This window comes from Dermacentor variabilis, chromosome 4 (assembly GCF_050947875.1).
Source record: "Dermacentor variabilis isolate Ectoservices chromosome 4, ASM5094787v1, whole genome shotgun sequence".
NCBI classification, from domain to species: domain Eukaryota; kingdom Metazoa; phylum Arthropoda; class Arachnida; order Ixodida; family Ixodidae; genus Dermacentor; species Dermacentor variabilis.
Genome location: NC_134571.1, coordinates 137079639 through 137094994, shown reverse-complemented (window position 1 = coordinate 137094994; position 15356 = coordinate 137079639). Strand labels below are relative to the sequence as shown.

Genomic DNA, 15356 nt, shown 5'->3' with positions numbered 1-15356 from the left:
GACGATCTTTTGGTGAACACCTTTTACCAGTTCGTGTTTATAGTGTAATCATAGTGTCCTGCAGACACGTGTAGGTATGAGCGTGCGCGGTGGGACATCATCTCACACAGTTAGCCATATAGTTATCATTGGTTGTGGTGCATGCGCCGTGACTTGAATGGTGAATGAATATATGCGGGGGTTCTTGCACGAAAAATTAGTTAGAAATAGCGCCTAGTCTGTCTTCTTTTCGCCGTTCGTGTCCTTGCGCGCTTGACCTGCCTTAAGGAAAATGATGCGGTAACAACTAGCTAGGACCCAGACCCTTGTGCGTAGAGACTGTTCTAATGCACTTCGCTACAGATTGAATAACTATTCGTTAGAAATGTAGAAAAAGCAAGAGGAAACCTGACTGAAATTATTTCTTCCGGTCTTTGGTCTTTGGAATACTGTTACATTACAAATAAAGCCCTCTGCAAGGTTCTGCAGATCTCCTGATATTTTATAGCCATTATGAATTTTTACTGTTCTGCGCCCATCTCATGAGGTGCCTCGTGTTGCGTCATGGCACTCGGCACTCAAAGTTAAAGCTCTTGTAACTGGTTAATATCCTCGATAACCATTCCATCTACTGTGAATCCTTCCTGTCAATTGGTTTCTGCTCAAATTTTTGTGCCTCCTAGGGATACCCCCGCAATTTCGAGCATAAGTGGCCGCATGGCCTCGACGGCTCAGTTTAACTTGCATGCACAATTCAATCGCTCTTGTAATGAACGAGGGCAAGAAAAAAAAGAAAGAAAGATGGGAAGCTGTCTCTCTGTAAGCTTGAGCCTATGCACTTTTGCCCGGTTTCAACTGCTTAATTGAAGTGAAGTGAGAATTCGTCCCAGAAACGGCTCCCATCTGCTTGTCGACCGTTGCACGTGACGTCATTTGTAGTCGAACTCTATGCGCTGTGCCGTTTTCATTCGCTTGTTTTGTTCGCAGCATCCATGTACTCCCTGACCATCCAGTGGCGGGTGACGAGTCGTTTCGGCCAGCGCTTTGGCCTTTTGTTGGGCATCGGCACGTTCGCGATCGCCATGGCCGGCCTGCTCGTCTTCACCGACTTGGTCAGCATGCTTTCCCTGTCGGCCTTGACGGGCATCGCAGCCGCCGCCCTCGACTCCATTCCCTATGCTCTGGCGTGCCTTTACTGCGAGAACAGCCAGGTAAGAAATAGTCTGAAACAGCCCGCGCCATCTTATGTACGGCGCCTGCAAATCATAGTATGATTGTGCTGACTGCTGAGCTATCCCCGCGGTTAGACGCGAAAATTGCAGCGCTTTGCATAACGCAATTCGCTGGGCCACGATGCATGGCTTGAGCGATCTGAGTGAGCACTGTTCAAGTCACGTGAAGCGTCAAGATTAGAGTTCCGGTGAAGCTTTCACTTCTGATTCTGCCTTCAGGTGCCGTTGATTGTTTTTTGTCAGTGTATGTCGATGGAAGTCAAAGTGTTATGAAACGTCAAAGTGAGGTCAAAAGCAGCCTGGGAAGGCTTTGGGTTTAGGCTGAGCTTCTACATATCGTTTTTCCTTCTTTCCTCCAACGTTCTCTACGCGGTCCAATCCACAGTAACGCACACACAAAAAAAATTACATCTGCTGAAACAGAAAACACGGAGACATTTTCAGGAGAAGAGGAAAAGGAAGTGTACCTTTGAAACGGTGTGGGAGAGGATCTGCATGCGCCAAAGCGATTACAAGACTTGACAAGCGCCGACTGTCTCGGTACCAAACAACTTGCGAACTTGCTTCGTAGTTGGAATGGTAATCTCTGATCGAGGCGTCATTCTGCATCGCTCGCTAACGGAAACGACTTTTTACGCACTGTTTTTCAGCAGATGTAGATATTCTGATAGGGAACCCAATATTTTGAGCTCATATGGATATGATATACATTGATATAGATGAATATAAATGGATGTAAACAAATATATGGATATAAAATAATTCCACGCGTTACATGTACGCACAAGCTCTAGCCTGCATTCTAACTGCGCCCCGGTAAAACCAAACCAAAACGCGCCAAGCGTCGCAACACACGGGCTTGCCCGCGAGGAGCTCGTAAACCGAAGGACCGCTCAGCGGTGTTCAAATGAACATTAATGCTTCCGCATGCACGACTCGTCATAAGTGCTTCAGTGACCTCGGATATTTTATATTTTATTATACCCCGTAGAAACCGTCATTGCTTCTCATCCACAGTTTTCTTCTTTAGGGTGACAAACACAAAGCACAACCGGTAAGCAGGCAGGTAAGCTTGGCTTTGCGAGCGGCTTGTTGCAGGATGTTGCATCGCCACCGCATCACGTAACCTTAAAGGAGTACTGACGGTACATTTTCGGCACCTCATTTTCTTGCGCTAGGCGAAGCTTTTACACATCTAAACTTTAAACAAATTACTAGAAATCGAGCCTAAGAGTGTCCCAAATAATTGAATAATGTAGCTTCTGTACAGCCAGTTTCGGTTTTGTTTCCGAGGAGGTGATTGTGATGACGTCATAGTACTAAATGTGCCACGTGCGAGCGGGGCAGCGCAAGGTTTTTGGCTCTAGCTCCGGCACACCAACTCACTTCCTATACCGCTACTCATTGTGCGCTACCTGTTTATTTTGCTACCTGTAATAATGCGTGTAATGGGTTGTGTCGTACCGTTTCATTGCCTGCAATATTAAGATGGAGTTGAATTGCAGCCTTTTCGCGAAGCCCGCATAGCGTAAATTTTTCGCACCGACTGCATAATTTCGAACGGCAAAGTCCGTATGTCGGGCTGCCGAGTGTTTCAGGCGCCAGCTTCCAACCAAAAAAAAGGTAATAATAAAAAACAAGCCTATATTCCGGGAACGCCGCTTGACCTTGTGTTTTCTTTGTTATAATGTGTTGAGTGTCTGGGTTTCCACAAACATGCCCTTGTGCTCGTTGCGCGCAGAACGTGACCGGTGAGAGCCTTTTTAAAGCCACATCTTCCTACACACCTCCGTTTACTGCAGTGCTAAAACATTGATGGTGCAATCCTTTTGTTAACTGCACAAGTTATGGCGCTAGTAGATCTGTAAATACCTATCTGTGCCTCGCTTCAAATCGCGCGACCTTATCTTACGCTAGACGCAAGAGCGGTCACCCTGACACTCTAGCAAAATCTAGTAGTGGAGTCGCAGGATTGTTGATCCATGCGGGAGAACTTTGCAGTACATTTTCATTATCCTGTAGGAGCACTGATCAGACCGCAAATTGGCGCCACTCCGCTAGCACACTATTTGTATTCACGTCCGGATCATGTGCGTTCACTTTAGGAAGCATACAGCGGGTGCTCCAATAGGTTAGACATTTCGGCCCGCACTGCTTCATTTCTGACCTTTCTCTCTTTTTATTGCACTCTAAGAGTTGCAGATGCCTTTGCTACTCTTGCCGCATGTGCATAGTTTCCCTCAGAAGCTACCTAAACCATTAAATGTTTCAAGATACAATGTGAAACCAGGTCTACTCCACGAAATAACAGAGAACATGATGGCGGTATGATAAGATTGCCCACAATAGCAATTATTTCCCATTAGTACAGGTTGAGGGAAAGCATGAGACTAAAAAGCGAGAAACGTTTCACTTGGGTCTTACACCTGTCAACTGAAAGATTACCTTAGTCCTGTTTTCGTGCGCTGTTTTCAAGCATTAACCATACCCAGCTAGCTCAGATCTTCATCCCATCTTAACCATAGTTAATAATGTCGTAATAAGCGAGGCTTAACGATGGGTAATCACAATTAACGATTGTGTGGAATGGCTCAGCTAGGGTCTAGGCGCTTGGGACACTATAGCACAGGCGATATGTTATTACCACCACAACAATGTACGTCAAGAAGGGAGACATCGCGAGTCCTCCTGCTGTTCTCTAGAGATGTGCTCTACATTTACGAGCACGCAACACCAAATGGATTGGTAACCAGGAGCTGTACAGCAATGCAAGCAGGCCGACGTAGAGTTTCTGTATATGACTCTCTGCGGGAGCCATGTACAGTAACTCTAGGCCGAAGCAGCATCGTGTGCCGCAAGTGGCCGCAAGCTAGCGTCCCATACGGCTTCGTCGTGTGCAGTGGCTTGTTTGCTGTCTCGCAACGCGCTTCTGGATGACGATGCACAAAGTGACATGCATATAGAGACTTTCGTTTAAGTATGACCAAAGATAGCGTTTCGTCCAAGGGACTGCCATTAAGCCTCGCAACCTTGTGTATCCGCGAACAGCCAACACCTGTCGCCTCTCTTTCATCCTCTTTCGGGAGCTACGAATTTTTTCAATGCATAGCAACGAGCAATGCCTCCATTTCTAGCGTTTCGGAATAGAAAAGCGCGGCACTAAGTGTGACCACTAATTAATGAAGCAAATTTTATCGGACCGTCCTGAATGCACCACGTCTGTCATGACGCTGGACTAAGATAATGATTCGAGCATCGCGTCAAGAAAGGCGAATTTTCTCCAGCTGGTGGTTCACTTCGTTTCCCCTAAAGGCGCCTGAGTGAATCATAGCCGTTTTCCTGTTTTCTTTTTCGTTTTTTTCGCAGGAGTACTTCAAGGGATCTCGGTACACGCCGGGTGTGGGTCAGTGCCTGGCACTACTGGCCACCGCCGAGTATTTGTCCCAAGTGATTCTCACGTTCCTCATGGGCTACATCTTCTCGGTGACGCACACTGTAGCGTCGTACGTCGCGGTTGCCTTGGTGTGTGCCCTCGCATCGTGCTACGCCTCCATGTTTGTCGTGTGTCCTTCGCCCAAAGACACCTCGTGACGCCACGATCAATGTACTGTCGTTGAAAGGGTAGAAAACTGGCCTGCCGCGCAGCCAGCGGCTCTTTCCATTGGCAACGACAGCGGCGTCGCTCAACGAACAGCCCATTGCGGTGACTCTGTTTGTTGACCACCAGCCGGTCTGTACCATCAGAGGGCGCAGCAATGCACCAGGTGCGCTTTGTGGTGTTGCCGAGTGTGCGTCCCCCTAACCGTCCAGTGTCAAGATCTTTACGACCGTCCACTCCAGCCTGCGTACTCGCTTGCGCCACGCCTTCTGAATTCGCTATGGTATGCGACGCTCAGATTAGTGTATTGACTCAACGAAGGTGCTCAGAAACCAGCTACAACTTTCCCAACAATGCTCAGTGTAAGAAAGTTAATATGGATCCTGCAGCAGAATACACAGATTTGTGGAAGTTTTGCTGCGACCTGTGTCTCATAGTGGTTCCTCACACTGCGCCCACTGCCTAGGCTTTGAGTTAAAATGGGAAGTTTAACCAGCCAAGCATGCAGTGCTAAATAAAGAATGGGGAGACATCTTGGGGAACGCTGCCTGCTGAGTTACGTGTAAAGTTATGTGTGTATTGAAGCGACACTGAAACTTTTAGTTGGTGCGATATGAACATCCTGTCAGCCCCGCGGCTTTGTGAACGTCAGATTACTGATTCCGGTTTGTTCTTAAGCGACAAGTGCCTCAAAGTGCTCGTTTCTGGCCGCATGATCGTTGCTGATTTGTTTTTCTTTTAATAATGTTGGTGTCGGCAGCGAACTTTGAAAATTGTGCTTGAGAATTTGTTGACTTTGTGGGAGTGTCCGAAAACGTCATGAAATCACGCCTTGGCGAAGTGCAGAAGATTTGCTATGTTCTGTGCACTATATTTCATAGTAATTGCGTCGCATAGCAAATGATATAAACAAAGTGTCTTGAAAGTCGACTCTGGTATAACGTAGTTCTTGGATGTATTTACTACTCAGTTACATTTTGTGAACCTTTTGAGACATGTTGCCGCCAGATAAGTAGATACTGAACCATGGATTCTTTGTCCTGTGTCGGAAATACTTAGCTGAGCGTAAGACCAAGCAGATGGGCTGTGAACAGAGGGAGCTCTATTTTTCTAATACCACTACAAATCCGTACAGTTTCGTAACTCGGTGCTCCCACAAGGATAAGTGCTTGAAGCATTGAACAGGCTTCAAGCAAAGAGATGTCTGTGATATGCGCAGCAAGCTAGCAGCACTGCTGGCCTCTTCTGTATATTATATATTTTGTCCGCTTTTCGTGATTTTCGCCGAAGAGAGCCTTTTAGAATGGTGCTCAATGTTATTTTTATTTTAATGTTTTTGCAGAGATATTTCATAAGTATTTATGCACGTGATTTCACGTGCGCAACTGTATTCATGGGTAGAATGAAATAAAAAAAAAACACTGCGCCTTTACCGGCGTAGACGACGGCATCATGAGTTTTTTTTAGAAAGCTCTTGATCAACGGCAAAATTTGCCTGCATGTGGTGAACCCACATGTGTCTAGATCTCTCTCATCAATTCTTCACCGTATACACAATTCATATACAGACATACACACATAATCTATACGTACATACCGTATACATACATAATCTCAATGTATAAAAAACTTTTTAAATATTTTTAATCTTAGTTAAATTTGGGCCGAGGTGTGTGGTTTGTTCTCTGCACAGCTCACGCAAAAATGTGTTAAATTGAGAGCTCACTTTTGCTCACGCTATCGGTACAGACAGAGTGGAAAAGATGATAAGCAGTATAGTGTGGTTGGCCTGAGATAGACTCCTGTAGCCAGCTGCTTTGCACTGATGGAAAGAGAAAGAAAGAGGATGGGTGACGACGAGGAAAGAGGGAACTGAGGAAGAACATAATAGAAATGTCTACTTGCCTAGCATCCAGATCTGGTACAGTTTAAAAAGTCAGATGTGGTCGAAAGCCCGACAACTTGATTTCCAGTACAGCCAAGTGCCGAATTTAACGTCCTCTTACAATGGCTGACTGCCGAAATAAGCAAGAGCGGCAGCCAACCTGTGCCAATCTTGCACGTATTCAAAGCACTTGCATCGTTGCACGGTCTATAGAGCAGAATATTTCTGTTCTCGTACCTGCATTTAATGAAGCACAATTAACATTCATACTATTGATCCCTGTCGGCGTCGGCCCCGGAGCGGCTATGGTTTTGATGACAACAGCCGAGGACAAAGGCGCGCCGAGAGACGCCAGGCGGAAGGCCACAGATAAGAACAGGCATATTGTTATCGTAATTTTTTTCTGCCAGCTTCCTCAGCCTCTCGGCAAAGGATGGCGATCACCTAGAAGTGATGCAAATTAAAGTCTAGCGCAGCTCATAGCCTAGAGACTGTAGGCGTCGCATAAAATGTGCTATAATGGTCAAATGAAATGCGAACAGCGCAGCGAGTGGCCTGAATGTAGCAAAGAGGTCGAATGATAGAATTGGCGCCGTCGGGCAGTCATCGTTATGCACGTTCGCTTGCCTATTCGGAGAGCCTTATTTTATCATGAGCAGAATTTTGAAAGATCACCCGTGACATGCGGGAGAATTCTACTTCTTGAGCTAGATTGCTCTCAGAGGCAAGCAATATTTGCACAAAGAAATGAAACTTCATCTTTTGCTCAGTAACAAACTCTGGCTAATTTTACTTTGAACTCGTGCAACCTTGTTCAAGCGTAGTCACTTTATTAGGTGTGTTGGTGCTTGAGTTGAGATAATCATGAAGTTGCTGCTTCTAGCGGTAAAGATGAGCGGCACCTTGGTACAAGTTAATCGCAAGTCAGTGCCTGTGTGGGCGCTATAAGTGCAGTCATAGGATACCAACAAACCCGATCTTATAAAAGGTTGAATTCATGAGCACGCCAGTCCATGACCCTTAAGCTTTAGCGAGCCCCAATTAGTCCAGGATTTCGTCAGTAGTGGCAGTATCTACGTGTTTAAGCGAGGCACGTTGGCTGTCCGTGGCCTTAATGCCACAGGGAATGCCTACAAATTCTGCTCGTGTTAAAATAACATGGTTTCCACACCGAGTTTGAGGCTACTCGCTCTATGCTGCAATAGTATTGCTAGGATTTTTTTGGAGCCGTGCGTTCTTTTATCTTGATGGTGATTTCTAGTGGCAGTCGCTTCTAAACGGGGTGGCAAAAAATGCCAACTTAGCCTGCTTGTAATTATCGCGTGTGTTATATAAATCCTTTCCAGTCTACCATTTTGCCTATTTTTTCCTTGATCGCCTCGCTTTTCAATAAAAAGTCGATCTCTAGGTTGCCACGCTCTCTACCCCGTCGCCGCGGCCCCGTTGATAAGTGACGTCATTGCGACTAGCTCTGTTGCCGATCGCGCAGTGCGGTACACTTACACGAGCTAAGTTTCCTGACCCACATCGCTCTGTTTAATTCCGCAAGCAAAGAGCTCTCAGCGTATAATTGTAAATTGAGTAATGAGAAATAGTGGCGGGCAGTGCCAGGACAGCACAAGTAGCAACGGCGCTAGCAACCACAACGGCACCGGCAAGTGGCAATCAGTGCTGCAGCGGTGGGGTGAGAAAGACGGAATTGGCCCGTAAAGGCGAAGCAAGGGCAGCGATAATAAGGTATTAAACAAGTACACGAAGTAAGTTTGTAGGTTTATCGTGCATATAAATTGCAGTAAGCATTGCCTTACTAATGAAGTTAACAATCGTGGTGTCACGCGCGGCCAGGAAAACATGAATATACCTGACACGATGACCGCGCACAACCGCTATCAGAACTTTGGCGTGATGGAGACCGGCAGCAGCGGCGAGCGAATTCCCCTTCGTGTTGGCTCGCCCACATTGACCAGCCGTTGCGAATAACCTCCTAAATACGGCGCGCACGGTCGCTCAGTGCCGCCACGCGCAGCCGTTGCCGGGATAGAATAGGAGACACGCCCTCATGTGCCCCCCACTGTATTACGCGCGCCAGAAGGCGTCACGCATCAAGCCACCATCCTTATCGGTTCACTCTCGCACTCGTTCCCTCACATCCGCAGCATACGAAGCGCGGGAGCGATTTTATCGCACTTGCACTTTATACGGAACGCCACGGTATCAACGACGATCCAAAGTCACCTGAAGTGTCCATACAGTTACTACCGCAATAGAGGAAAAAAAAAACTTGCGGCAGAACCCATCTCAATGATGTCTTCAGACGATAATGCGCTAGCATTAAATATAGCGACAAAGCGTATTGCCAGCTTCGAAACGAGTTAGGCATGAGGCGTGCACTGCAGTCAGACTCCTCTTTTGCGCTTGCCTACGAACACTTCGCGCCATATAAAGCCGCTACCGCAGAACCCGCATGTGGCCTCCGAAATGCATGGCGCGCGGGAGTGCGCGAACGCTGAGAATCGCGTAATGCGGCAACAGGGCCGTTCTCGCACTTCTTTCTGCAAACGCCGTGCCATCTAGGGGCACTGCCAGGATGTCCGCGCCTGGCCTCCGAGACGAGATGCGTGGCGCGCCGGTGCCTGCTAACGCTTAGAATGGTTCCCTCGCTTGCCACCCACTCAGTGCCACATACTGCAGTGATGTAAGTTTGCGAGAGGTTCATCGAAGAGCAGCACATACCCAGCGCATTTATGGCGCAGTCTGCTAATGCGTCGGCTTGCTGTCCTTGAGGCATACTTGTGACGTGGCTTCAATTCCGCTCAGCATCTAATAAATTTAAGGGATATGTTTTGTCATAGTAAGGCGGCAAATTCCCTATGGCTCATACCTAGTTACCCAAGTTAGCGTCAAAAACTTTCATTGGAGAGCCGCACACACCTACCGAAACATACCCAGTGACCCAAGTTGGCATGAAAGAGGTTCATAGGAGATCAACACAGACCGAGTGGCACATGCCCAGTACTCCCAGCCAGCGTCAAAGCGTTTCTTCGAACAGCGGTAACTACCAGTCCTGCATCTACAATGACCCACGTCGGCGTGAAAGAGGTTTGTTGAAGAGCGGTACGTATGTACACTATGCCACATACTCAGTGACCCAAGTTGGCTTGATCATTGGCTTCGAAACCTGTTACCTCAGCACAGCAGCCTCATGCGCTACTCATTCGACCACTTACTACCCAGTAAATTAGGTAGGCGGTAACAAGGCAAGCTACAAAAATAGATAGATAGATAGATAGATAGATAGATAGATAGATAGATAGATAGATAGATAGATAGATAGATAGATAGATAGATAGATAGATAGATAGATAGATGGGCATATACAACACCCTAGAAGACATAGCCGAAGTACAACGCATCTCGCAGCTCGAACGCCTGTCTACCACCACGACGGGAAGGCACATTATGAACACGCTCGGCATAACGTGCCACAACCAGCACGGCCAGAAAATGCAAATCCCCAACAAAATCAGAGAGACCATTACGGTGGCAACCATCCCAGGAAACGTGCACCCCGATTACAACCGAGGTAGAAGAAAGGCAAGAGCCGAGGCTCTGCTCCGTTCATTCGGCAGGGAGAGAAACGCGCGCTTTGTCGATGCAGCCGAATATGCGGACGGCCAAAAATACACCGCCGTAGTCATAGATGCAGAGTCAAAAATCAGAACCACATGCAGTGTATACACCAAACACTCGGAAATAGCGGAGGAAGTAGCGATTGCGCTGGCCCTCACAGAACAGGAATGCGAAGTCGTACTAAGTGACTCGCAAATGGCAGTAAAGAATTACGCCAAAGGTCAAATTTCCAAGGAACCCCTGTCCATTCTGTCCAAAGCGGGCAGATACAAAACCGCGAGCTCGAGGATCATATGGTTCCCCGCGCACGCCACCACGGAAGGCGACGCGCTCCCGAACCTAAACGAGACGGCGCACCGGACGGCACGAGACATGACCCGCCGCGCCGAACAGGGCAACGCCTCTCGCACGATAGCGAACGCTTCTCGAGCAGAACGGGACAGGCTCACCAGATACAACGACATAACCAGTGCCTATTTGAACGCCAGAAGGATATACCCACCACCGAGTCCCAAATTGAACAGGAGGCAGGCCGTCGCCTGGCGACAACTTCAGACGAACACCTTCCCAATTCATTCCGTCTGAAACGTATCTTCCCAGATAAGCATCAGGACGACACGTGCAAATTGTGCCAGAAAGTACCAGCAACACTCAAACACATGCTGTGGGAGTGCATTGTAGTTATAGGAGGGATGGCAGTTGCTCCGGAGACCCTGTCGTCGAGGTGGGCCGCCGCTCTGCGCAGCTCAGACCTCGGAATCCAGACGTGGGCAGTCTAGCAAGTCCGAGAGGCGGCGTTGAGGCAGGGTCTTGACGTTCCCCCGTGGGAGACCTGAGCCCGGGTCGCGTCAAACCTTTTCGGATGTACAAGAAAGTTGTATCCATCCATCCATCCATCCATCCATCCATCCATTAATCCATCCATAGATAGATAGATAGATAGATAGATAGATAGATAGATAGATAGATAGATAGATAGATAGATAGATAGATAGATAGATAGCCCCCGAAAAGTTGCTGAAGTGCCCTAAGAATGCTAACGTTTTAAGTACATTGACCAACATATAAACTGCGTTGTCGCAGTAGAACGAGTAGAATCTCACTCAGCGTGCAAACCATATGTGAGCGCGATGACTAGCCGACAGCGCGCACTCTAACTTGATGTTTTGCTTCGTCCACGCGCTCCACTGCCCGGATTTCGTTTGACCACTATAGCAGATAGCTGCGTGTGAATACCGCACACAGCCTGCATTTGAGCAGAAGACCAACACTGGTTTGCTGAATTTGGGTAATAGCCAGAATAACCATAAGCCCTCCATATTCACAAACATCATGTCTGACCAAGTGTCACTCAGTGGAAACCAGGTTTAGCCAGCTTTACTAGAAATCAGTTTAATCAAAACCATGGACAGCCAAGCTGCTTCGATTGGATCTATCGAAATATTTTTCTAGTTTCTTCTTCCTGATATACTCATGGACTGATTCGATCTCGATAAAGCTTAATGCGCTTCTACTGGAGGGCTCATGAATTTAACATATGTAACATCGACTTGGCTCGTGTACCACGACTGAACTCGTAGCGCCGGAGAAAAACGCGGACATAGGAGTCGTCCGGCAAACACATGCTGTGTGGTACAGCGCAAAGCGGGACAAGGGACACAGGAAGTAACGAGGACAAACACTCTTCCTGCGTCCCCTGTCCCACTTGGCGCTGTACCACGCAGTATAAAATGGAAAACCAACTAGCACTAATCTTCGCCCTTCAAACACATGCACTGACTTTAGATTAACTTATGCCAATGTGCAACACATACTTTTCACTAACACAAGTAACTTCAGTGCACATCTCAACATACCTAACAAAGTGACCACTTTTGACCGATGTTTCTATCATGGCGAGGCATCGGCGTCTTAATCGACGATAACGAAGTAGCGCATGTGCACGCAACTCCGCCTGCCGTGCGGTCGGAGCCAGCGCTCGAACAAGAAACGATAGGACCAGCCGCGTTCAGTGATTTCGTCTCTGTTTGACCGACGAGTGATAAAGAATCGGGAAGATCATAAACCACACGTCTTCCCACAAGTGGTGACTTCCACAAGCGTCTTCCCACAGTATCTTTGTACAACCGCAGCGCAGCTATGCATTCTGGGCATAAATGTTGCTTCTGCTTTACTGCCTTCATCATTGTAACGTATGAAAAGACCTCTTTACTATTGTCTGGACTGGCCCTTACCGCAGCTTTCGTGATTTACAGTATAAGTAAACGGTGTCTTTGCCGTCACTTTAAGAAGGCGCGCTCATTGCATGACTTGATACAGGAATGGAATGCTTAGCATTATTTGAGCTCGATAGTGCAGTGGCGTGCAACACTCTTCGGAATGTCACAAACTTAACTGCACCAAATTTATCTAATTAGAGCAAAGGTACCGTGCAGCCCTTTTCGACATGTAAAATAAACTTTTACCCTTTAGACAAAAGTGTTATGGTCGTTTCAATGAAGCATGACGGTTGTTCAGAAATAGGCCTCGTGGAATTTCCGAATGAGGCACGCATCCATCACAGAAACAAACAAACAATCAAATAAACAAAAACAATGTTTATACTGTTTGATGAGTTCATGTCTCAGCTGTTCTTGCAGATGTGCACCGTTTATTCATTTAGCGATTTCTCAGCGCAGCAGTAAGCTATGTGTACCGCTGTCGTTGCCGCGAGCAATGCCACCTCAGCCTGCACCACAGCATCGCTGGCTAAATGTTTCACTGTTGGAGACTGTTTTGTTTTCTAAAGCCCTAAAAATGGCAATGGTTGCAGACGACGCGCTTGCACGGACGCAAATCCGGTGAAACCTCCACGGGACGTAGAAGGAGTTTCTAATGACAGATGCAAAACAAGAGATTGCAGCTCCGGTGCAGTCTCCCCCTGAATGCAAAGTTTGTGAAGTAATCAGTCATTGGGGCGCCGAAAAGCTGACACCGGCAGATATCATGCCGCAGTTCTGCCAAGTTTATGACCCGGACATCACGAGCGACGGTGTCACGTGTGGCTGAGAGGCTGGCGAGGTTGCTTCATGTAGCGGATGAGACGTGCAAACCTTCTTGGTTGCGGAAGTGGTAGTGGCGGCCCGAACAGGGACGAGGAGAGTTATGCAGGAAAAGAAACGAGTTAATACATGATGAGTGTATAGGAGAAAGAGCCATGCGTTACGCGATCCACTTGGTTATGTATCTTTCTCATGGCTAGGGAAGTCCCTAGATCACTAGGCGGGGTCGTTGGCAAGAGCTACCCAAGAGGATCTAAGTCCCACCAGTTGCCGGAGCGGCACGTGCGGTAACTGCTTGCTCGAAGAGATGCGCACGCTAGCGTTGGGGCCAGAAGTAAGGAGCGCCAGCGAAGGAAGTTCTTCGGGACTTAATTTCTGGACAAGCCACGTGGTTGATCCAAACCTCTGTGACACCTCTGTGTAACGCCGCTACACCGTCGCGCTTGTTTCTTACTGCGAGGTGAAATGTGCATGGAACAAATCGAATTGAAGCAGTACGCGACCGACGCACACATATTTGGAAGGCGAGTTCTAACAACGGCAAGTTTGTGCGATGCTGTAGGCGTGTTTACAATCGGGCCGTTGCAGTATACATGATCAAGGCTACACTGACCAGCCCTCGCTTGTGACTGTGCAACTGATAGCACGCGCAAGAAAGCGAGGCTGAATTGACGAAACAGATCCTTCCGAATTTCGGAAGCTTTTCTTTTTCACTTTCCGGATATCAGCGGCCCACTGCTGCACGAGAGAGTGACCATTTCTGCTAGTGCAACGTTTTCTCGGTGCCTTTAACTCATTGAAATGCTCGCCCTTTTTACTGCTTACCGTTATGCAATGATACAAATGGTAGCTATTGACTAGTGTTTCCAATTGAACGTCTTTGTTGGTAGCGCATCGTACAGAGGGAACAGCGCAAAATCTGATGAAAACGGAGAGAGGCTCCTTTCGTATTTGTCAGATCCTGCGATGTTCCCCATATTGAGCGGATTTTTTTTAGACATCAAAGCCGAGCAGTTTGCTCAACGGAACCAATATTAGAGAAACGTCATGAGTGCGTCGCGTTTTGCTAACATGTGCACGCATACCTCATACATCATTCTTTCCCCACTGAACCAGCCGTGCCCATTCTCGTTTACTTCCTATTGGTGTTGGTATATAACCAATATGCAGTAAATAACGTTGCAGTTTGCCTTCTACCATGTCGGCCTTGTCAATGCCCCGCACACGTGCCCAACACACAAAACCTTAGATGGTGTCAGAAGTGGTCACATGGTGCAACGTGTGCAACCAGGAGCAATACCTTGGAAGCAGCAAACATCGGACTTGTACTTGCTGCAGGCACCGAGGCGACTATACCCTCGGTAGGTGATGTAGGGAAGAATTGGTAACGTTTTAAGCAAAAGCTTGGGCGGTATTTTATGGCAGTAAAATCGCATGACAAGCCACTATGAGTAATGAAGTGAAGGCATTAATGCTGTTGAGCTTGGCCGGGAAAGCCGTAATTGAAGTTTTCAATAACTTCTCCTTCAGTGAAGGTGAAAGCTCGTAGGATTACTTAGCAGTTGTCAAAAAGCTTCACAGTTCTTGGGCTGCTCAGGCAAATGAAGTCTATCAGCGATATTTGTTCCGGAAAAGGCTGTAGGCAGTGGAGCGATGTTTCGAAGAGTTTGCATGAGACGTCAGGATGCAAGCCAGATCTTGCAATTACGGAGGACTGGTAGACTATGATTCTCTGCCAAATAGTTATTGACAAAACAATGACAGCTTGCGAGCAGAACTTCTGCGAGACAACGAGCTCGCGCTGCCTAAATCCGAACAAATTTGCAAAGCATCAGTGGCAGCCGCTTCGCAGTGCGAGGCTTGCACAGATAAGGTAACGCAAATAGATACAGTGAAGGTTGTCCGGGCACCAACAAAGCCTGAAACAAAGTTTATATGCTCACGATGCGGCAGAGAACACAAGCCACGCGAATGCCAAGCTTATGGTTGAA

General features: G+C 47.5%; 1 protein-coding gene across 11 annotated transcripts in view; it reads left to right on the top strand.

Moving 5' to 3' along the window:
* Positions 1–6259, top strand: part of LOC142579827 (solute carrier family 45 member 3-like) — a 182140-nt gene extending 175881 nt beyond the window's left edge. For all 11 annotated transcript variants that reach the window (XM_075690404.1, XM_075690405.1, XM_075690411.1 and 8 more), the window contains 2 exons: positions 967–1190; positions 4578–6259. In XM_075690404.1, the coding sequence (XP_075546519.1) occupies positions 967–1190; positions 4578–4802 (449 nt within the window). In that variant the 3' untranslated portion in view covers positions 4803–6259. The remainder of the gene's footprint in view (positions 1–966; positions 1191–4577) is intronic.
* The last annotated feature ends 9097 nt before the right edge of the window (positions 6260–15356 follow it).